The sequence below is a fragment of the Lepisma saccharinum genome, chromosome 11 (genome assembly GCF_977018435.1).
Source record: "Lepisma saccharinum chromosome 11, izLepSacc3.1, whole genome shotgun sequence".
Taxonomy (NCBI): Eukaryota; Metazoa; Arthropoda; class Insecta; order Zygentoma; family Lepismatidae; genus Lepisma; species Lepisma saccharinum.
The window spans coordinates 69,101,555-69,127,422 of record NC_139239.1 but is presented as its reverse complement, the minus strand read 5'-3'; the positions used below and the strand labels follow the sequence as shown (position 1 = coordinate 69,127,422).

Here is a 25,868-nt window from a genome sequence, read left to right as displayed (position 1 = left end):
GTATTGCGAGTTCTATACTCACACAGCACAGCGTGCCTTTATTTAAAATTTCCGTAAGCCATAACTCATTGTGTAGGTGAATGTAATGATGCTGATTGGTAAGTGTCGCAATTGGCCTAGTTGAGTAACATTAAGCGACGACCGTAGACTTGTGATTAATATATATACACGTCCTGGAACATAATAAAATATGTCGCTTGGATCTATGTTTTTGCGTTTCAGCCCAAAAATTTCATGCAGTGTGTAGTTGATAGTTGTATGTGTATTAATGTTAACATTCTTTTCCAGAAAGGGGGAATGTTCATCTCTCACGGGTCACTACGGGTATTCTTTGTGCTTGTATAAATGGGGAAATAAATAGGGGAATACCGTGAAACTAAGGAATTTATGAGGGTTTGTTTTAGGTTCCTGGAACAATAATTTTGGGGTGTTGTAGGTAGTTTATTTGGGAAATTTATCATTGTAATATACCAGTCATTGCTACCAGCGCTACCGATAGGATGGGTTGCATTGGGGTTTGGGTTTTGGTTAATGATTCCATCATTGACATAGGTCAGATTCCGTGAGCCCGTCACACAAGGTAATGACGCTACCACTGCGCCATGGGGGAGGCCCTAGCAGCTGAACTATACTGCTACAATTGAATTGGGGCATCATAAGACAGCAGCTGAACTTGTTGAGTTGGTGTTTTAAGTCCACTTTATGCACAGTAAGGCTAATCGGGACTGGACCTACAGTTTAAAGTGGGATCCGAACCACTTGTGCCTCCACCGGGTATCGAACCCGGGACCCCTCGATTACAAGGTAATGACGCTACCACTGCGCCATGGGGGAGGCCCTAGCAGCTGAACTATACTGCTACAATTGAATTGGGGCATCATAAGACAGCAGCTGAACTTGTTGAGTTGGTGTTTTAAGTCCACTTTATGCACAGTAAGGCTAATCGGGACTGGACCTACAGTTTAAAGTGGGATCCGAACCACTTGTGCCTCCACCGGGTATCGAACCCGGGACCCCTCGATTACAAGGTAATGACGCTACCACTGCGCCATGGGGGAGGCCCTAGCAGCTGAACTATACTGCTACAATTGAATTGGGGCATCATAAGACATCAGCTGAACTATACTGCTACAATTGAATTGGGGCATCATAAGACAGCAGCTGAACTATACTGCTACAATTGAATTGGGGCATCATAAGACATCAGCTGAACTATACTGCTACAATTGAATTGGGGCATCATAAGACATCAGCTGAACTATACTGCTACAATTGAATTGGGGCAAAATAAGACATCAGCTGAACTATACTGCTACAATTGAATTGGGGCATCATAAGACAGCAGCTGAACTATACTGCTACAATTGAATTGGGGCATCATAAGACATCAGCTGAACTATACTGCTACAATTGAATTGGGGCATCATAAGACAGCAGCTGAACTATACTGCTACAATTGAATTGGGGCATCATAAGACATCAGCTGAACTATACTGCTACAATTGAATTGGGGCATCATAAGACAGCAGCTGAACTATACTGCTACAATTGAATTGGGGCATCATAAGACATCAGCTGAACTATACTGCTACAATTGAATTGGGGCATCATAAGACATCAGCTGAACTATACTGCTACAATTGAATTGGGGCAAAATAAGACATCAGCTGAACTATACTGCTACAATTGAATTGGGGCATCATAAGACAGCAGCTGAACTATACTGCTACAATTGAATTGGGGCATCATAAGACATCAGCTGAACTATACTGCTACAATTGAATTGGGGCATCATAAGACAGCAGCTGAACTATACTGCTACAATTGAATTGGGGCATCATAAGACATCAGCTGAACTATACTGCTACAATTGAATTGGGGCATCATAAGACATCAGCTGAACTATACTGCTACAATTGAATTGGGGCAAAATAAGACATCAGCTGAACTATACTGCTACAATTGAATTGGGGCATCATAAAACAGCAGCTGAACTATACTGCTACAATTGAATTGGGGCATCATAAGACATCAGCTGAACTATACTGCTACAATTGAATTGGGGCAAAATAAGACATCAGCTGAACTATACTGCTACAATTGAATTGGGGCATCATAAGACAGCAGCTGAACTATACTGCTACAATTGAATTGGGGCATCATAAGACATCAGCTGAACTATACTGCTACAATTGAATTGGGGCAAAATAAGACATCAGCTGAACTATACTGCTACAATTGAATTGGGGCAAAATAAGACATCAGCTGAACTATACTGCTACAATTGAATTGGGGCATCATAAGACAGCAGCTGAACTATACTGCTACAATTGAATTGGGGCATCATAAGACATCAGCTGAACTATACTGCTACAATTGAATTGGGGCATCATAAGACAGCAGCTGAACTATACTGCTACAATTGAATTGGGGCATCACAAGACATCAGCTGAACTATACTGCTACAATTGAATTGGGGCATCATAAGACATCAGCTGAACTATACTGCTACAATTGAATTGGGGCATCATAAGACAGCAGCTGAACTATACTGCTACAATTGAATTGGGGCATCATAAGACATCAGCTGAACTATACTGCTACAATTGAATTGGGGCAAAATAAGACATCAGCTGAACTATACTGCTACAATTGAATTGGGGCATCATAAGACAGCAGCTGAACTATACTGCTACAATTGAATTGGGGCATCATAAGACATCAGCTGAACTATACTGCTACAATTGAATTGGGGCATCATAAGACAGCAGCTGAACTATACTGCTACAATTGAATTTGGGCATCATAAGACAGCAGCTGAACTATACTGCTACAATTGAATTGGGGCATCATAAGACATCAGCTGAACTATACTGCTACAATTGAATTGGGGCATCATAAGACAGCAGCTGAACTATACTGCTACAATTGAATTGGGGCATCATAAGACATCAGCTGAACTATACTGCTACAATTGAATTGGGGCATCATAAGACAGCAGCTGAACTATACTGCTACAATTGAATTGGGGCATAATAAGACAGCAGCTGAACTATACTGCTACAATTGAATTGGGGCATCATAAGACATCAGCTGAACTATACTGCTACAATTGAATTGGGGCATCATAAGACAGCAGCTGAACTATACTGCTACAATTGAATTGGGGCATCATAAGACATCAGCTGAACTATACTGCTACAATTGAATTGGGGCAAAATAAGACATCAGCTGAACTATATTGCTATTGCTACAATTGAATTGGGGCATCATAAGACAGCAGCTGAATTATACTGCTACAATTGAATTGGGGCATCATAAGACATCAGCTGAACTATACTGCTACAATTGAATTGGGGCATCATAAGACATCAGCTGAACTATACTGCTACAATTGAATTGGGGCATCATAAGACAGCAGCTGAACTATACTGCTACAATTGAATTGGGGCATCATAAGACATCAGCTGAACTATACTGCTACAATTGAATTGGGGCAAAATAAGACATCAGCTGAACTATACTGCTACAATTGAATTGGGGCATCATAAGACAGCAGCTGAACTATACTGCTACAATTGAATTGGGGCATCATAAGACATCAGCTGAACTATACTGCTACAATTGAATTGGGGCATCATAAGACATCAGCTGAACTATACTGCTACAATTGAATTGGGGCAAAATAAGACATCAGCTGAACTATACTGCTACAATTGAATTGGGGCATCATAAGACAGCAGCTGAACTATACTGCTACAATTGAATTGGGGCATCATAAGACATCAGCTGAACTATACTGCTACAATTGAATTGGGGCATCATAAGACATCAGCTGAACTATACTGCTACAATTGAATTGGGGCATCATAAGACATCAGCTGAACTATACTGCTACAATTGAATTGGGGCATCATAAGACAGCAGCTGAACTATACTGCTACAATTGAATTGGGGCATCATAAGACATCAGCTGAACTATACTGCTACAATTGAATTGGGGCATCATAAGACAGCAGCTGAACTATACTGCTACAATTGAATTGGGGCATCATAAGACATCAGCTGAACTATACTGCTACAATTGAATTGGGGCATCATAAGACATCAGCTGAACTATACTGCTACAATTGAATTGGGGCATCATAAGACATCAGCTGAACTATACTGCTACAATTGAATTGGGGCATCATAAGACAGCAGCTGAACTTGTTGAGTTGGTGTTTTAAGTCCACTTTATGCACAGTAAGGCTAATCGGGACTGGACCTACAGTTTAAAGTGGGATCCGAACCACTTGTGCCTCCACCGGGTATCGAACCCGGGACCCCTCGATTACAAGGTAATGACGCTACCACTGCGCCATGGGGGAGGCCCTAGCAGCTGAACTATACTGCTACAATTGAATTGGGGCATCATAAGACATCAGCTGAACTATACTGCTACAATTGAATTGGGGCATCATAAGACAGCAGCTGAACTTGTTGAGTTGGTGTTTTAAGTCCACTTTATGCACAGTAAGGCTAATCGGGACTGGACCTACAGTTTAAAGTGGGATCCGAACCACTTGTGCCTCCACCGGGTATCGAACCCGGGACCCCTCGATTACAAGGTAATGACGCTACCACTGCGCCATGGGGGAGGCCCTAGCAGCTGAACTATACTGCTACAATTGAATTGGGGCATCATAAGACATCAGCTGAACTATACTGCTACAATTGAATTGGGGCATCATAAGACAGCAGCTGAACTTGTTGAGTTGGTGTTTTAAGTCCACTTTATGCACAGTAAGGCTAATCGGGACTGGACCTACAGTTTAAAGTGGGATCCGAACCACTTGTGCCTCCATCGGGTATCGAACCCGGGACCCCTCGATTACAAGGTAATGACGCTACCACTGCGCCATGGGGGAGGCCCTAGCAGCTGAACGATACTGCTACAATTGAATTGGGGCATCATAAGACATCAGCTGAACTATACTGCTACAATTGAATTGGGGCATCATAAGACAGCAGCTGAACTTGTTGAGTTGGTGTTTTAAGTCCACTTTATGCACAGTAAGGCTAATCGGGACTGGACCTACAGTTTAAAGTGGGATCCGAACCACTTGTGCCTCCACCGGGTATCGAACCCGGGACCCCTCGATTACAAGGTAATGACGCTACCACTGCGCCATGGGGGAGGCCCTAGCAGCTGAACTATACTGCTACAATTGAATTGGGGCATAATAAGACATCAGCGGAACTATACTGCTACAATTGGGGCATCATAAGTTGTCATCTGAACTATAGCGCTTCAATGCAGGCATCCTAAGTCATCATCTGAACTATACCTATAAACTGTTACACGATGCGTAGTAGCGTAGTCATGTCGAAAGAATTTGAGATACTCTCGAAACATAAATGGCAATTTCAAGAAATTGCATCCCATACACTACGAGCCTCACATGTCAAGGATAGTTGAGGAAAAGAATTTCTTCAATTAAATCTCAAGTCTCTTCTGAAAATAACGTTAGCGTAGGAAGGAAAGGCACAACACCTGGCATGGAAGACGGGAGGTGGGATATTAAAAAAATGAAGAAACGTGCGAGCGGCTCATTGGCCGGCGAGGAGTGAGCTGTAGTACGAAGCTTAATTAAAATCTTATATTAGAATGACAATCCTGATTGATAGGTCTATTCCACAATATCCACTCCATGTTTTAATCCGACTCCCGGAACCCAAGTTAATGAAAAAATGTGTCCCTATCTCACTTCGTATCTAGCACGAAGAGATACAAGCAAGCACGCGACGTTCGCATGCTATGCGCCGGATTCTTGGATGAAAGGGCGTTTTTTTTTTTTTTTTGTTTTGTTTTTTTAAGTTCCCATCACTTCCCCTTCATCTATCTGCTCTACTTCGGAAGGCAAAAAAGGTGGATAAATTCAGGGTGGTCGACTAAACGAAACTCTCAAATTTCCGCAACGTAATGAGGAATGCTATGTTCGGTTGATCTTTGGGCCTGTCTCGATAACGATTTGGGAGGAAGAAGGGATGAGGGGGGGGGAACCTTTCATTTGAAAAAAAAAAAAAAAAACAGCATGATACTCTAAATTCTGAAGAATTACACCATCTTAGAATTCCTGCCAGAACTCTTTAGGAGAATCGTTGGTAGAGTTCGCAACGGCATGGACTAACGAACAATTGATGTGCAAAACCCAGGGGTAACGAATAAGGACTATCTCTGAGACGTGTTTATTTCAGGAAGTATCGTGAACTCCAGGTCCTCCTAGCCCAGGAGGTAAGAGTATCTTGTAACGGTCCATTCCAGCATTATATTTTCATATGTCACATTTTTTCGTGTTATGTGAATTTTTCGAGAAATTTATACATTATAAATAGGCCACCCTTTACATAATATTTCCTATATATTAATATTGTCATCATAATAAACATTTATGTCCAATATCCAGTTTTTATTACATACAGTGGTGCCTCGTATTACGAACATGAATATCGTCGCACAAGTTGGCGTTGCTTTTCTGCCCCGTTTGGCTAATCGCGACAATGAGAACGAATGATGGATGATACGTTGAAATTGATGAAGCGACACTCACAAAGAACACTCATGCCCAGACCGAGATTCGAATCCAGGTCATTTGTGATCCATACGAAAAGTTTTTAAATAAATAATTTGGAGGCTATTTTCAAAATATCAATGTAGATTTCCCCTCTTAGCCTCGGACAATTTGGTTGGGGGTGAATATTTTCGGAGGCGAAGTGTTACCCTTAACGACGTTGCTGTATTCGTTGATTGAATACGTCTGGAAGGATACAGGCGGTATTTACGTACATCTTTGACCCTGTCTTGTCACTTTACACTTGTGAAAAGACACTGTAGCGTTGCCCCTCACTATTTGCCCGTTTTGGCCAATGCACTATAACATCTTAATGCTAAGAGCGCTTGCACACGTACCGATATTTTGTCGGAGCCGTTACCGGCGACGACACCGACATCGGCATGAATTTTCCACAAGCGCGGATAATATCTGAGTTCTCGCCGATACCTTGGTCTCCCCGATAGGTCTATTGTGAAATAGTCCCTGCCTCGAATAAAAGGTTCTTTTCTTGCGTTTTTTGTATCGTCGACGTAAATACAACCGCGATAGAAATAAAATACGATACTGGGTGCATCCCACAATGCGAAATCATTGAAATAATTGCACCAAGAGTTCTAGAAGGCAGTTCTTATACCCTTCCAACTTGTTCTTCTCTCCATTTGGTGAAAGGCAGGTTTCAAGAAAGCAAAATCTCAATTCCAGCCTTTTTGCTTTTCAATGCGGCCTTCGAAACTTCGAAAGAATCCTTCACTGGCTTTGTCCCAAAGGGAGACTATTTTAACAACAGCTTCTTCCTTGACACAAATCAAACTTATGACTGGTGGTCTGGGTCTTTTTCACAGCGAGCGATGGTCGGTTCTTGCCGACTGCCGGTTCTTTCCGACAACTTTCCTGGAAAGACCTTTCGATGGTGGGTATGCGTCCGGAGCTCCCCTCGACACATCGAGAGTCGGGACCAGCCCCCTGCGTCTCGGGCAATGAAAAAGAGGACACAGACCAAAGTCATACAATTTAGCTGGAAGTTGTTGTGTTGAAGCAGGGCAGCGATGCCAAACCTAGCTAGCATAACGATGCCAAACCTAGCACAATTTGAGTTTCGTTGGCGCCTAGCACCCTGTTTTTACATACTGGGAAAATCTAGCATAATTTGTAAACTTGCTTTTCTGGGAGGGAGAAATTAACTTCAAATGACGATATTTTGAGAAATTAAAAATAAAATGACATCCAGATCTTATTTCCGGTCCAGGGACATGCTTTTCCAACCACACTCTATCCTCTTCATCTTTTCTTTATTCTCCCCAGTTTACCTCGCGAAAAACATTTCACGGCAAGAAACCGGTAGAAAGTTGTGGGGGACAAACAAATGTTCCGCTTTGTAGTCGACGAATGAATCATCTCAAATATTCTCCAGCTTCAATGTTGAACTCATCTCGGAAAATAGATGCATAACTTAAAATTACAATAATCCGAAAAATAACCATAATAATAAATTACTGTTAATCAATAATAATAATTCATTGTTGTTGTTATTTAGATCCTAGAACAATTCATCAGCATTTAGCATAATATCAACAGATTAAACAGCTTTTTCTTATCGGGAGGTTGGCAACGCAGAGCAAGAGCCATCAGGCTATTGCGTTCCCTCCAAGGCCTTGGCGCGTGTCGGTGCGTGCAAAAAACACGCTGTTAGGGTCGGCGCTGTCGCCGAAAACTACCCCGGCAAAAGAACGGTATGTATGCAAGCGCGCGATCGGGAAAATGTACACGTGCGCTGCCGTGCCATTAACCCCCGTTGATTTCTGGTGCTGACGATATCGGTTTCGGAGACTACACCGATTTTATCGGTCCGTGTGCAAAACGCTCTAAGCCTTGTCTACCAAGAGAAAGTAAGTGGTCCTTGCCCTTCCAAGTTTGTCACCAACCCGCCGCTACTGTGTAGCAATATATTACACATAATGATTGTAGGCCCTCCCTGGTGCATGTTGAAGTGCGCGCATGGCACATTACTCGCTTCCGTTCTCACTGCATTTGACAAAGCCCGTCAAGTGAGGTCCGTGCCGAGATCTGCTACGCAACCCAACCCAAACGGTTTGTCCCAACAACAAAGGGCGTGGTTCTGGTGTCCCGGAAATGCAAATGAAAGCCGGAGGTTCTTACGGAGGTCAAGCAAGGACGTACAAAGCAATTCCCCCATTAACCTCCGCCACTCGCAAGTTTCCCGTCTCCACGCCTCTTGTATGTTACGAATGACATGACGGGATTGCCGCCGTCGGACCCTCCTGGGTTGAGTGCTCGCATAAATCACCGTCTTGTTTCATCGTTCTGTGTTACACTTCCACACCTACCTGCAACACGGTGGCAACACCGCGAAACGCAACACATGATTAAGAGCGGAGCGGATTGCACGCGAAAAACAATTACGAAACGGAACAACCCCGAAAGGAACTGCAGTAAACTGAATTAAGCGGGAAACCAAAATCAAGTACGGGAAAGGAACAGTCGCGAAACGGATTTAGTGCGAACCCAACATCTAATACAGGAACAACTGCGAATCCAACATCTAATACAGGAGCAACTGCGAAATGGATTTAATGTGAACCCAACATCTAATACAGGGACAATTGCCAAACGTATTTAATACAGGAGCAACTGCGATCCAACATGTAATACAGGAGCAACTGCGAAATGGATTTAGTGTGAACCGAACATCTAATACAGGAATGACTGCCAAACGTATTTAATGCTAACCCAGCATTTGATACAGGAACAACTGCGAACCCAACAGCTAATGCAGGAACAACTGCGAACCCAACATCTAATACAGGAACAAATGCGAACCCAACACCTAAAACAGGTACAACTGCGAACCCAACACCTAAAACAGGTACAACTGCCGAAAAGAATAACCGCGGACTCAAAATTCACTAACGGAATAAACGTGAAACTGATTAAGCGAAAAAATTTCTTTATCGACCTAAGTATTTTCGGGGGGTTCTTTGGGCGTATCCTACTGAAAATTTAAAAAAATTAAAATCACCATCACAAAACTGGATCTATTATTATTATTATTATTATTATTACAGGATGTCTACCGAAATTAGAAATCCAAAATTCTTTACTTTTTCCTGAACTCCCCCCCTTTTCTTAATATTTAATTACACACTACTCATTTGTAGTTGGAAATTAAGAAAATACATATTTTTAATCAATGAAAACTCCGTACCAAAAGGCGGGTTAAAATGAAAACTGAAGCTTCACTCTTAACAAACAAGATATTTAGACTTGCTTTAATCATGGATGCATGTCAAAATTAATGCTTCGGACTTCATCCTGGATGGGGAATGGCCACAATATTTTATTTAATACTAGCTCATTACCCGGCGCTGCCCGGGTATACATTTATCCCAATCTTCTATTAGACAGGAAAGTAATTATTTCTATAGAGCGACCACAAGGAAAAAAACCTTGGACGAAAAGTCCCCGCGCAGCTTTCCCTTCTTCCGTTTAGCTCGGGCCAAAAGGAAGCATGGTCAACTCTCCCCCTCCCCTCCTTGCGGGAGTACGGTACACAGGAGTCGCAGGTCCACGCAGGTTTCTTTGCTTGTGGTTCCACAATAAATGAAGGTCACCAATTAGCTTAGCGACTCCGAAAACTATGGATTCGACACTAATGTAGGTCATTTCTCACCCCCCATGCCGGTACGTGATGAACTTGGAGTTGAACGTCATTGGGAGTGTCACTATTCATCCTAGCGACCCCGAAAACTATGGATTCCACACTAATATCGGTCGTTTTACATGTCACCTCCTTCCCACCCACCCCTAGGGGTGCCAGGGGTGTCTTGGAGCTGAACGGCATTGGGAGTGTCACTTTCAATCTTAGCGACCCCGTAAACTATGGATTCCACACTAATATCGGACGTTTTCGCAACACAAACTCATATCAGCCTGAATGTTAGACAACCCGAGAAACACCATCGTTGTGCGGGATTGTATAGAGTCACGGATGTCTGCTTGTACGGAATTTAATATCGGTCGTTTTCGAATATTTTTTCAGGTCACCCCTTCCCACCTCACCCCTAGGGGTGCCAGGGGTGTTTTACCCCCACCGTATTTCTTTCGAGATTGCAAGTGATACGTGTACCAACTTTGGTTGAAATCGCTCCAGGCGTTCGAGAGTTATGCCGGAACAAACATACACACACACACACACACACACACACGCATCCATTTTTATATACATAGAAGATTTTTACAAAACTTCATACATACAATAATGTAATTCTTAAGAAACGAAGTGAACAAATCTTAACTACAACTCAACGCAATTTTAGATTTCCAAATATTCGATTTTATGAAATCCCAGTAGAGGTATATAACAATGTATATTCACAATACTGTACAAAATAGCAAAAAATTCCTTACCGCTAGCAAAATTTCTTGCCTTTCTTGACCTATCTGTTGATTTCTTGACATTCTTGACTGGTAGACACCCTGTATCATCATCATCATCATTGGTCCATTACAAAACTTGGATTTACAAAAAATAGGATTGGTTGAATACATTAAAATAAAAGAGAAAATAAAATAAAATAATACTTCATTTTCCAAACAGAAATAGAGAAAATATTTATTGCCCATTGTGGACAAAAGGAAAAATACGAACCACACTTCAAAAGAGTTTAAATCTAATACGTGATGTCTTCAAATTTCTCTTCAATCTTCGTAATTTCCATAAAACTTCTATTTGATTTATTTTTATCTAAAATATTACTTGCATTTCCCTGCGCCGAAGGAAATTCCCCTCATGTGGTAACACTGGGTGCTAACAGCGATCTCGAGTCGAACTTTGACATTGACGAACACTAGCGTAATGAATGAGCAGCTAAAAGGACCCCTTAGGCGCCGATCATGTTCGTCCGTCCATCCGTGTGAACATATTGTATCACAGTAACTGCCGGAGGCATACATTTTGGGTGGACTCATACACCTATCTAATAGTAGCTTAAGGCTCTTACTTAACTGCCTCAACCTTCGAGAGATCGCATTCAATCTAAAGTGATTTGAATTCTCAGGAGCTAGAAAACTTAAAGACAAAATTTTCTTAAAAGATCTTGCAACGTGACTGTAAAATTTAACTACATGTCCTTAAATAAATCAAACAACATTTCTTGCAAAACCATTAGCCAAGCAAAACTGATCAAATTTATATAAGTATGTGGTAATATTCCCTTTCTCTGTATTAAATGATTTAAAGAGGTCTAACCTGGAAACGTCCACCCTAATCTCAATCTTTAATATTTAAACCTCGTCACCAATTGTAAAGTTTAACTACATGTCCTTAAATAAACCATACAACGACATAAAAAAGTACATACATTATCCCAATTTATCTTTTTGACACTTCATTCTAAAAATAACGATTTCTTACAACTGTACAAAATGTGCATGCTTCACAAAACCATATCAACAAAGTCACAGAATATAAACCTATTAGTTCGAATATGGTCTCGCTTCCAGACCATTTAGCCATTCTTAATCTTGACAGTGTCATTTTTTTACAGGCCTATCTATTAAACAAAATAATTCCATTGCACCTTCTATTTTACATGATACAACAACTAATCATAAAAAAATCAAGCCACAATTGATTGCTCGCCGCTCCTCGAGTTTGGCAATTTCTGTTCTAAGGACTTCCTTCCGATAGACGACCTCTCCAAAACATGTCTGCCATCTCTTGGATGCTTAACTCCAGGCGCACTTCTTTCTATTGTGAGACACTAAGGATTCCAACAATGCAAACTGGATGATTGTAGATATGGTTGCCGTGGTCATTGGATGAATTAGTTTACTGATTTCGTTCGGAATGATCTTCAAGAGGAACTCATAATCAAAAAAGCAACAAATCCCTTCCCAGTAGACCACACATCGTGTCGCCTTCATCCTCTCGTCTTCAAGGCCGTTTCAAAGTTTGAAGACTTGCCTTGATTCTTCACATGATGTCGAAAGGTAGGAAGAATTGGATATATTCCCCAATGACCGAATAAACCACGTCAATTTATATTAAGAAACTAAAGCTTCATGTGCAAAGGAAACCGTAGAGAGGGTTGGAGGTTAGCTAAAAAAGGACGTTCAAATACATATCCTCGTACGCAGTAAAGAAAAGGGGGGTGCAAATCAAAGAAAATGTAACGTTGAAAGAATTGCCAATTCCTGTCTATGGATTACTATTTTCTCGCCTACTCTGACAGACAGTACTAAATTAACTTATTACATATTTTTGTCTTCTTGAAACTGTTGCCGGTTATTTCGTTGTGTGTTTCTGTCTCTCCTGTTTACTGTCTACAAATTCCGGTAACTTTGAACTCTTTTTGGCCTTAAGTTATTATCTACGCTTTTCATTATTACTCTCTTCTGTGTTCTTGCGTACTATTTTGCTATGCTGATATTTTCAGAAAACGAATTATCTCTTACTTGTGGCAGGCGAAATCTTCAATCAAGGGATAGCAATTCTGGTTACTGGTAAGGAAGGATTCACATATTTTCCTGATTTTTTTTCCATTATACTTCAGTTACGAAAGAGGTTCTCTCTTCATCTCACCACACCTGCTATAGATCCAGAGGAAAGTTACTCTCGGATAGAATACGCGGCACTGTTTTGGTCAGCCCGCTCCCCTTCTTTACCGTTATGCACGGCCTTGTTCCACGGATCCCGAGACAGAGTGCAGTTCCTTTTAACGCTACAGAATTGCGGTTGAGTTTCCGTGAGTTAAGTCCACTTTATGCACAGCTAGGATAATCTGGACTGTACCTACAGTTAAAAGTGGGATCCGAACAAGTATGTGCCTCCAGGGGTCGAACCCGGAACCACTTGATTACAATGTCATGACGACCCAGAGTAAATATCATCCAAACTTTTAACTATTTTGGAATGCTTTCAGGTTATCCCTACAAGGAGATGTACCAACTCGACGGGCAAGAGTGGGTAAAAGAGGATGACTGGTTGACCAAAGTAAGATACGCCAACCCCCTTTTGTTACTTCAGGACATTCTTCGAAGGAAAGTGTCAGAAATAGTTTCTTCTGCATACAAAGGACTCGACCAGCTGCCTAATCCCAAGACAACCAAACAGGAACTGAAAGGATATTTCTCCCAACTTCCTGCAACTGTCCGCGACTCTCTTTTGCAAGATCTGCTAAGTTTTAAATGTGGTCGAGATCCTTTGGTCGAAGAGAAGTACCCTCGCATGTTGTTTTATTCAGAGATTATGTGTTCGACGGCCATTTCGAAGTTGTGCCTTGAGAGAATCAGCACTCTTGAAGAAAGTAACTTGAATTCACTTCTGAAGATCCTGTCCGAGGAAGGGAACAATCTACAGACGTTCAGGTTGCACAAGTGTTGGCCACGAGGTAATATGATAGCAGATGATCTTTTAGCAATGATATTCCGTTCTGCTACCAAACTCACAACTTTGGGTCTCGCAGGGTTTTGCACTGTTTCCATCCTCAAAATCGTTGGTGAGAACTGCAAGTGTTTACGGCGTTTGGATCTTTCCAATTCGACTGTCTCGCACAAGGGTCTTACGTACCTGACGCAAAACATAGTGAAGGTTGATGCCGGACATGACAAGAGTGAAGATTGGGAGAGCTCTGTCTGGAAGCTTCCAAACATTTTCCTGCCTCTCCGGAAACTGATACCTGATGGTGAATCTGAGGAATGTTACAAGCGGCAGAAAAGCCAGCTGTGCGACACACTGAGCGTACTGCAGCTAAGCGTAGGTCCCCTGGGTAAGGACACTTCCAGAGGAGTCCTGATGGTGCTGGAGTTGGCTCAGAATTTGGAACACCTTACAGGTCCCGACATGAACGACCTCTTCCAACTGCTCCGCAGTGAATTGATAAAAAACAAGATTGAAATTAACCAACTCCCCACCTTGAATCTACCAAGTATATTCACGTCGGTCGTGGATGAAACGACCTTGAGGTTGGTCGGACGATTGTTTCCCGAACTGCGCGTCCTAAAGAGTTCTAAGTTTCCTCGAGGTTACAACACTTCGGTTCCCATCACTATGCTTAATTGCTTCTCGTCTCTTGACACTTTGAAGAGCACCAACACTCCGTACGTGGACAGTGATATTAGCAAGCTGGCACCGCAAATAAGGGAGAGATTGACAGTGCTTGAATTAGGAAATGGACACGCGCAAAATTCTTTTAGGCTCCAAGTTATCTCACAATTGCCTCGTCTAACAGATTTGAAACTCCATTACGATAGCTTCATATGGGGATCAGAACAAGCTGTTCTGCTATGGAATCTAAGGAATGTTATTCTGTCGGGAAGAGTAACTCAGAAATGCTTCTTTAAAGTCTTAGAGTTCGCTCCTAATTTGGAAAAGTTGTCTGTTGGCATCATACTGTACAGGACTCTAGACTTTGTGCAGAGGCTATGCAGCATCACAGAGAGCCCAATGCTTAAAGTGCTGGAAATTACTGAAGGATATTTTCTGCACACGAAAGACGACTTGGCGTATTTCCTAACCTTTTTCACCAACATGACAAGGATACGTGGAATTCCTCGTAAATTAATGTGAATGTTGTCACCAAAACCGAAAGTATCATCTCAATCTGTTTTTGATTTTACGCTTCATGAGGGAACTATCTTTTGTATTTGGGTTTTTGCTTCCTTTTAAAATCATACAATGTTAGTATTGCATCAAGACTTTTTTGAAAATATGCGTTAACTTTATTAAAAACTATAGTTCACGGCACGTTATTAAAATAATGTCAGTACTTCACATAACAATTTTGTATTTGTAATTATTACATAAGAATCCAACTTATTTGCTTGTTCTTGGAGCTATTCAATTGTTAAAGGGATTCCTTTATATTGACACCGACAGAAAACAGACCAAAAATGATACATTAACCTAGCACATGTACGTACTTATAGAATTTCAGTTGTACCATGGAAACAAATTTATTTAGATATGTTATTCACAAAAATGTTGGAGTTCAAGAGATCCAACATCTAATCATTCGCGCATGCGCCATAATCCTACGTGTTGAAGTTGTAAACACATTTGGGAACGGAGGGGATAATAAACTAACTAACTAACTAACTAACTCTCTAGCCTTCTTAAACCCGAAGGTTCATGGCTGCAGCAACACAGGCCTTCCATGTTTCCCTATTTTGAGCAAGTTCTATATACTCTTTTCCATCCCTACCGATTTCCCTTAGGTCCATCTCAACGTTGTCCCTCCATCTTCGTCTTGGCCTTCCTACAGGGGATAATAAAACAGAATAAAATTTTTAACTTGCTGAATTAGCGAAATAAGACTGTGACAGATGAAGAGCTGAATAATCAATTTAATGCATAACTCTACAGAAGGCAGAAGTATTTCTATAATATTCACATGTGCAAGAATGTAGAAGTTAGTTATTCCGAAAAATATTAATTCAATCATGAAAGGAACCTTCACAATACTGAAACAGAAACAAAAAATAATACCAAACTAAAATAAAAACCCTCTACACCCAACTACTACTTTTTTAGTTTGGATAAGTTATTATTGTCTGACAACATATCTTCTATTCAACCCCCCTTTTTTCAGTTGTTTGTTCTTCACCGAACCATCCTCCAGTTTGCATCACAGACATGTTTCCACGCTTGCGCAGAATGCTAATATTTCTTGCGTTGCTGCGCATCCTCCGCAGGCACTGCATCGAAGGCTCCTGTGATATCTATACCAATATTTGCACACTAGACAGCCACGTCCCTTTCCTATCGTCAAGTGCATCTGATGCTCTTTGAGCTTCGCCGTGGCTCCGTCAAAGACTGGGAGCACTTTCCAAACTCACCCCCGGCGTACTGAGAAGTGGAGGAGGGAGGGAGAACTTAGCAAAACACCCTCTGAAAGCTGAGTTTCGCTGCGGATAAAGAGTTTCACGTCTCCCTCCAGGTCGCAGCCTCCTTGAGAATTCCTCGTGAGCTGATGCCACCATGCCATTGGCTGGCACGTCCTGTGACGGATCGAGAGCGCCACCGCCGCCGCCTCAAAGGACTCCGAGAGGCGAGGCTGCTTCAAAGAAAGAACTCTCTCCGAACACACCTTCTGTCTTTAATGAGCCGACTTTGGCAGCGACCACAAAGACTTCATCTGCCGCTGCGTTTTCACAAGACCATGTTCACAAATTCACCGTACATTTACCTGAGGAGATGTGATAGTGGGAATGTTGTGAATTGTTCAAAACATCTCCAGGCACAGCCTTCCCAGGTTAATATCCCATGTTCAGTTTCCAGTTGATCGGGCACAAACACAAATAATATTGTTGTTATAAAAGAATTAATTCGGCAAATTTGAAAACAGACTATGGTTTCTCTCCAACTACAGTCGCGACCATGGACGCCAGTGCGCATGCGCTAACTGGACAAGTCCAGTGGTAAAATAGGGGTGACGGCTGCAAGTGGGACGCAGAGGGGGGAAGCACGTTGTGTTGTATCTTGTCCATGTGGGCTTGCTTGTTGATTGATTAATTTGCTATATTTTACATCGCTTTTCTGCCACTTTTCGCTAATAGCGAAGCTGAGGATGGGTGATAAAGTGATGAAATTAATGGAAGGAACGCTCACAAAGAACATCCCTGCCAGGCCGAGTTTCAAATCCGAGACCCATGCGTCGTGCCGCGCTGTGTTAACCACTACACCACGGAGGTCGACTCATGTGCGTTCGTTATAGTTCTTTCAACAGTTTCATCACATCGTCAATCATTTACATGTTAGCGATTAGTCAAAAGTGCCAGGAAAGCTATAATCTGTCCCAGAAATCTGTGAAGGAAGCGAAAACAAATATCTGCGCAAGTAGTGACTCGAGGAAGGCTGAACCAATGAACGCGCGAGAGGCGAAGTGAGTACGTGGACGAGAAACGCAGCTGCAACTACAAACTATTCGCAGCAGCGGTCACTGCTTTGCTCCGCCCACTCGCTTCCTCCATTCTCTACAGTTATGCGCGGCCTTGCTCCACAGATTCCCGGGACAGAGTGAAAATTAAATAAAACAAATCACTCGCATCAAAAACTCGAGACAACACCGAAACTTGGCCAAATCTCGACGCCATCTCTAAGTTTCCCAACGGACTACTGTCCTTTTCGCGCTGCTTTGGACGAGGCACACAACTAAAACGGGCAGCAGCAATTGAAAATTCATAAAAGAGGGGAAATGAATGTTTCAGGAGATGTGGGCAATTTCGTAACTTTCCTCTTTTGTCAAACCATACACAGGACAGAGGCAGGATTCCTGTTTCCATGCAGTTAATTAAACATGCAACATATGGCATCCCGGCAGGAATCTCAACTTTTAATTAATATCTTGCTGCTTCGCATCAAGTGCTTCTCCGAGAGACCTCTGCTCGGATTCATTTATAACTTCCTGCCGTGAAGTGTTTGTTTATTAAGTTTTAATTCGCAAACAAGAAATTCTGAGCAGCGCGGAGAAAATTAACCCGGAACATCTAGCTGCAACTCAAGACTGAAGAGCTGGGAAGATAAATTGGGACAGTTATTAATGTTGGTTTTTTTGTACATTGCGCGAATAGTGTTCTGTATCTCGACGCCCTGAAATAATTAATCACTTTCAATGAATGTCTAGGTTTTGAAAGGAAATTTTCGGTTCATTGCACTATGGTAGGTCGATTTGATTTCAATTTGAATAGCACTTAAAGGCTATTTTGCACCCGTCACGTTATACGGGGTCCAGCCCCTTACTTTACCTAATTTAACTGTAATGTCGTTAACGAAAATATTAAAACATTCTGACTTCGGTTAAAAGCTGAGGCTGTTAGGGGCACTCAGCACATATAAGGACAAAACACGGATACGTTGGAAAAACCTTCGTCACTTCATTTCTCGTGAAATTCTAGCCTGATCTGATATATCACATCACCCCCTTTGCTTTGAAATTTTTGCGTTGAATTCAATATGGCGATCAACAATATGCCGGACCTGCTCTTGACACACACGGCTAGGGACCTCCCTGTGCCTAACCTATTTCTTTCATGACGAATTATACCCAGGATAACTCCTTTACATTTTGTAGGGGGTGTTAAGGGACATTTGACTCGTCATAGTTCATATAATGGGGCTTTTATCAGTCACATAGTTACACATATTATTTTGTATCTTCTGATCCCATTGCAACCCCAGAATGATTTTTTGATATGTTTTAGAGTATGGAATGAGGGACCAAATATATTTTTCTCACAATTTTTGGTGACGACGTGTTTTGAGATATTCAAGGTCACGGTCAAGTTAACAAATTATATTTTTATCCAAAGGTAAGCTTGTTATATATCACTGGAAAGCTTGTTCAAGTCCCTGTACAATAAGCTTTATTTGAGCTTCCTAGGCAAAATAGGGTCGGAGTTACAGCAGATTTAGTATAGCTAAGCGGGCTCAAAAAGGGAAATGTATGCTAACTTTGACCTTGAATAATTTAACAATTAAAAGACGCACGAAACTAAAAATTTTCATAGTTACTAAGTTCCATTCATAGTTTCAACTCCCCAAATTTCATGAAAATCGGAGATGGTCAGGTTGGAAATTGCACATGTCTGTGTTGATTTGGCATGGAATGACTCTATAATTAAACGTGTAGAAACATTGAATAAATCACGTACAGCAAGCAAGTGAAAGACAAACTCTTAGAGAATTTATTTTGACGTTATGCCTGGCGTAGTTGTGAAAACAGCCGACAGAGGCGCCGCTGCTACGGGTGCAGTTATTTATGTATTTAAAGACATGACACTACAAGTTACAGTAGCTTATATTATCACATTGCTTGTTACACAGAATATGAAATCAAGCCACCAAGGTTACCAGACTTGACCCCATGCGATTTCTTCTTGTAAAATCTGTCACCTCGTTTTAAATTGGTGGATTTCAAATTAGCCATAAGGCAACTTTGGAAAAGACATGGGGCTCATGTGCGGAAGGGATATTTTATGTGTAATTTTGATTTTAAAATAAGCCGAACAGCAAATTTCCGATCCGCACATTAGATCCGATGTCTGACTGACATGGAAATTAATTTTCAAATCATTCAACCTTTAAGTCCACTTTATGCACATATTGGCTAGTCGGAACTGCACTCGAACACACGAGTACTAGTGTTAGAACGGTAAAACCTAAGTTGTCACTTACAGACACAAGACAGGCGTTACGCTTGATGGTGGTACAGGGTGTACTGCGTTGGTATCAGCAATAACCAACGGAGGATCGAGATAGGTGGGGAGTGGGGGAAATTAGCATCTGGTACCTACCGAGGCGACAATCTATGAATTTGAATTGAATTGAATTAAATCATGTTGGACTGATACGTTTGAAAGTTTCAACAATCTATTCGCTAACTTGGTTTTATACAAACAATATATAGTACTACCGTGCTCTAAGAGATTAACCTATCGAACTACGAAACCCAGAGAGGGTATGCATATTTTTTGTGTGCTTTCATCACTGCCAAAATTTGTATCAATATTCCGATAAAACTAAAGTAAAAGTATTGGCCATAAAACAAAAATAAATACAGGAATAATAATTTAATCGTAAGAGTGACATTTTCTGTCTCGATGACAAGCCACAGTAAGTAATCCCTTCTTCATGTCACTTTATGATCTTATTGCCAATCATTATTCTTATCGTGACGTGGAGCCAAAACTGGCGCAGATCAACTGAAATAAAAATATAAGTTTGAATACGATATTATAATTGGGTGAGCTGTGTGGTGAGACTTCTCGCCTTCGGTGCTAGCGGCCGGGGGCTCGTTCCCCGGTGGGAATTTCAAAATGTAGGTGGTGACCCAGCATCCGGACAGGAGCTACCTGAAACCAGTAGTAATAGGGCTCAGGTCTCGAAAATCTTAAAAAGCAGCGGCGATGGGACTCTATGCGCTGACCACGCGTCACCCAACGGAAAATCACTTGGCGGATCCTGGCCCTAAGATGGCTGTTTATTCTCCTTGTGAAGAGTGGGAAAAAGAACCAAATACATACAACCCTTTAGACACAAATAATATCGCTGTACCAGGAAAAGAAAAATCCTCCTGAGCTGTCGCTGAATTTTCAACTCTAAGCGAAGGGAGTGTGGGTGATGTTTTTCAGATGCTTGCTATGTACTTCTGCCCCTGCGTTGCCAAGATATACAGCGTTCTTTAACACTTTTATTCAGTGCCAAGCGTTTGCATCATCCCTAAAGAGAAAATCGTATACAGCAAAAGCAGAGACGTAGTGTTGAATGTTTTGACAACGCAGCACGGAGAGAGACGTTATAAATAGGGGGTCAATAGCAAAACGGGGGGTACTTGGGCACAAGAGAAGGAGACATTTCGTCTTTAGTGATTGCGAGGGGGGTGAACAAATGTCTGTCGACTTTGGTGTGCGAGTTGGCGGGTTTTTTCTCTTCTCGGTACGACCGTGGGCATTGTGGATCTGCACCTGGCGCTGAAGTGGAGTCGCGGTGGTCTAGTCAGTGTCGACCTTCGTGGCCAAGTGGTTAGCACAGCGCGCCACAACGCCAGGGGCCCCGGGTTCGAATTCCGGATAAGACATGGATGTTTGTGTAAGTCTGAAAATAGAAAATTTAAGAAAAAGATGTGAATGTGAAAAACTCAGAAATAGAAAGACGGGGGAAACTTTTTATCTAAAAAAAAAAAGTCGGTAGGGCGGTTGACTGCCACGCGGAAAACCCGGGTTCGATTCCCCGAGTGGGTGATCTGTCGGAATTTTTCAGGCCTTGTTCTCTCATTAAGCGGCTCTGGGGCACACCCATCCTCAACTAAATGGATACCTGGCGGCAATCCTGGGGTGTAGAGGCGGTCGGAGCGTGGTGTTGATCACACGACCTCCAACATGGCCGTGATAGATAGAATATGTGAGGCCTTACTCCCCACATATGGCTCATGGCATGGTGCCTGGCGATGACAAGTACAAAAATTCTCATGAGAGAAAGCAAAGTGACGTAAAAGAACTGCAAATGCCGCAGAAGATGCAACAAAAATAATGGATTCGCTTTGACTCGCGAGGGGGGTTACATTTCAGTGGAAACTGTAGCTGTTTAGAAATTCTCCGTGTGCGTTGGTTAGGTAACAAACTACAACAGGAAAGGGAATTCTCCCGCCTACTCCGCTGTAGCACTCATATTTCCAAAAGGTCCGCGTTTCGAAATGGAAATGCCAGCTGCAATTTCGCGAAAATCCACTCTCGTCCTCCCCTTCCCCCTTCGAGCGTCTGCAAGGGACGAGATGGCTAGCGAAGGTTTCCATGGCAACTGAACGGACAATTTAGTCGTCCGTCGGTGTTAGTTTTTCTTGTTTTTTTTCGCAAGCGATATTTCATAGCTAACCGTTACCCGAAAAACCTCACCCCTTGAGTGATATGGACTTTTGTGTTGGGATAGGGCCAACCCACGTTTAAAGATTAACTCCGTTCTAAGGCGACCAGTTAGCGTCCACCGAGAGGAGGATGTTAAAACGTTTAACGAATGTTTCTGTATGTATATGGACACCAAAAGATACGATATTATATATATATATATATATATATATATATATATATATATATATAATACAGGGTAATTCAAAATCATTTATAAAATTTGAAAAGGACATACAGTACATCCCGAGTGTACAGTCATGGAAAAATATGCCTGGACCACATCAACTCGGATTTCGTAATGTCTTAAAGCCTGGTGTCTAGGCAACACAAATAACAAAATTCCCGCTGGGCTGATGGGCCTGGGCTCTGAGGGAAAATAGCACTGCAATGTGCGAGCCAGTGCGAGCACTACAACTGCAACAATTCTCTAGCGTTTACTGACGAAAATACACTAGATTTTGAACATTAGTTGTAGAATATAATGGATCCTTCTAAATACCGTGCGTATGTGTACGTACAAATGAGATGAAGAATATTTTCACAGAGGACTAGATATGCTACACTCTGTACAGGGAAGCTTTGGAGCAAGCAAACGAAAACAAGTCCTCCACAGATTCCCGATACAGAGTGTAACTAGGCTACGAATCGTGTGTAGCCTTCAACAATTTCAAAATGGCAGACAAGAATGACATTTTTCTGATGTAAGAAATGCAAATATTTGTATACAGGTCATTTTAATGTTTTCAAAATAAGACAATAAGGTCTACTTTGAAATGTTACAAAATAATATTAAAAATATTCTTTAAATATAGCACATATGAACAAAAAACATCAAACTATGTGCATTCAGTAGTACATACAAAGTAACTAAATTCTTGCGGGAGGCAGCGCACATTGTGAATGAAAGCGAACGCGCGCCTTCAAACTTTACTCGCTACACGGCAAATTTAATAGCAAGCTTGAAATTATTGCTATCAAACGAAAGAAAATTTTCTTCTCTACAACTTTTGTTCGGATAATTTTCCAATATTATCGTTCGTCACGAAAATACAGTGCTAAAAAGAAAAAAAAAAAGAAAAAAAATTATATTTTTTAGTTTGTGCTAAAATTACTCAAAAACCATTGAGAATATTTAAATCATGAAGAGAGCCAAATTTGTATAGAGAAATTTTGGCACTGACATTTAAAAAAAGAACGTCCCGATATGTCCACTAGTTTCAGAGATATGCATGATTTCCTGAAACACTGCACATTGAATGTTCAGGGGGGAGGGAGAGAGGGACTTTTGGTAGAATACATCTCTTATGATAAGTCTAACAATACACCAAAATTCAGCTTTCCCCTAATTAGTTCGAACAAAAAAAACTGTACGTATACAGTTGAAGGTTCTGTACGTGCAAAAAGAAAAAAAACTATCCGAATTTCCATTCACTTAATTTCTTAATTTCTCACTCTCTCTGAGAGCGGCGAAACTGCAGAACGGAGGTTAACATTCTATCACATCCGATCACCATGGTGTTTGCTCCGAATAATTTACAGCGGTTAATCACGAGATTCTAAAGGCCGAATCTAATTTTGCTGGAGACAAGGGACAAAGTTTCACGAACTTTCGAATTGAAACTACGTCAGGACTTTGAAAGGCAGACTCAATGCCACGTCGGAGTTCGAGAAAGCGTGGAAATTCAACCCCTTCCACCACGATCAGAATCCACTCCGTTCGACGACTTTTCACGGAAGTTTGGATACTTTCTGGAGGTTCAGTGTCCTTCAGTCGAGCAGGAACTCCAACAGAGAGCAGGAATTTCGCCACGTATCTTTACGAGAATCCAACTCGCTCGCAGCGATGCTAACTCTAGCATAATGATGCTAAACCTAGCACAATTTGAGGTTCGTTGGCACGTAGCACCCTGTGTTTGCCTAATGCTAAAATCTAGCATATTTTGCAAACTTGCTTCTCTGGGAGGGAGAAATTCACTTCAAAATATGATTATTTGAGAAATTACAAATAAAATTATATCCCCAGACCTTATTTCCGGTTCAATCACATCCTCTTTCCTCTATTCTCCCCAGTTTACCTCGCGAGAAACATTTTTTGGCAAGAAATCGGTCGAAAGTTATGGGGTGCAGCAAATAAAACAAATGTTCCGCTCTGTAGTCGACGAATCATCTGAAATTTTCTCCAGTTCAATGTTGAAGTCGTCCAGGCCGAAAATAACTATAATAATAAATTACTATCACTAATTATCAATAACAATAATAATTCATTATTATCATTATAGATCCAAGCACAAACATCATTTAGTATAATTTCACAGATTGAACAGTACTTTTTCTTATCTGGAAGTTGGCAACGCTACTCGCTCGCCCCCCCCCCCCCTCTCTCTGTAACTACTGTATAAAACACGTCAAGGAGCAGAGTCTTGAGGCAATTTTCAACTTCTCTTTTCCAAACACAAGTTTTCGTCAGTACTGTGAAAACACAGCAGGCTTCAATGACGAACTTTTAGCAATGTTTTACTTCCACCCTCGCACCTTTGTGAATAAAGAATTCCTAAGATCTTGCCAGGAGATCTTGATAACCTGAAGCTTGAGAGGCGAGAGTTGGTTACTCGAAAACCAAATTAATGCAATTTTAATGATTCGAGTTTTAAAATATGCTGCTACATGGCGCACTCAATTAGAATTTGTAATTGTTATCTATCTTTTTGCATCATTACATATTCCAATATTTAATACATAAACAAGCATCTTGGCAAGTAACCAAAAAAAATGGAGAAAAGCGTCGTTAAAAACAGAATTCAATCGATCAAAACACAAGCAAAAGAAATATAATCTATATATATAAAAATGAATGTATGTGTGTGGGTGTGTATATTTGTTTGTTCCGGCATAACTCTCGAACGCCTGGAGCAATTTCAACCAAACTTGGTACACGTATCAGTTGCAATCTAGAAATAATATTTTGGGGTAAGTTACCCCTGGCACCCATAGGGGTGGGGCAGGAAGGGGTGACATGTAAAAATAATCGAGAACCACCACCGATATTAAATTCCGTACAGACATCCGTGGCTATGCAATCCGCACAACGATAGTGTTTCTCGGGTTGTCTAACATTCAGGTTGTATTGCGAATGGAATCCATAGTTTTCGTGACACTCCCAATGCGGTTCAACTCCAAGTTCATCACCTAACGGCATGGGGGGTGAGAGGGGTGAAAAATAAAATGACATAAATGACCTACATTATTGTCGAATCCATAGTTTCCGGAGTTGCTAAGATAATTGGTGACAATCACATTTAAAATTAGTTACATTTTACACTATAGTTAGAATTCATCATTTTCCTGTCTAATACAAGATTGGCATAAATAAATACCCGGGCACCGCCGGGTAATAAGCTAGTATAATATAAAATAATCTTCCTATTATACCTAGGTATAAAAGGGTCATGAGAAGTAGCTATGGCATTCAAGGATACCTGACTGATGTGGAAAGGCGTACGGTTCGATTCCCAGTCGAGAAAGTCTTTCTAGTCCCCATTTTTTTCTTGCTTTGCTAAAGGCAATTCTATCCCACCGGCAAGGTAACCGAAAAAAAAGGATATTCGGGAAGATGAACAGAACCCCCACCTCGTGTTAGAAATATAAAAATATCGATTCCATTTAACCCTCGGCTCAATCCACGATTACGAAAGCCCCCTCCCCTCCCTGTCACGTGCCACGCCTCTAATGTCCCAAAAGTCCAACGGGAAAGTCTTTGAACATTTCCCCTTCCGCCCAACATAAGATCTCTCTTGTCCACCGAAGTATTTTTTCCTTCTTCAGGGGAAACTGTTGCCGAGCTTAAACAGAGTC

The 25,868-nt window shown here is 41.4% G+C and overlaps 2 protein-coding genes across 2 annotated transcripts in view; one reads left to right on the top strand and one right to left on the bottom strand.

The window, feature by feature from the left end:
* Cow (Proteoglycan Cow) overlaps positions 1-25,868 on the bottom strand; it is a 499,652-nt gene that overhangs the window by 277,772 nt on the left and 196,012 nt on the right. The window lies entirely within an intron of this gene.
* Positions 12,448-15,353, top strand: LOC145994897 (uncharacterized). The gene is made up of 2 exons (XM_083131361.1): positions 12,448-12,605; positions 13,538-15,353. The coding sequence occupies exons 1-2, from the start codon at positions 12,593-12,595 to the stop codon at positions 15,181-15,183; spliced, it is 1,659 nt and encodes a 552-aa protein (XP_082987487.1). The 5' UTR covers positions 12,448-12,592; the 3' UTR covers positions 15,184-15,353.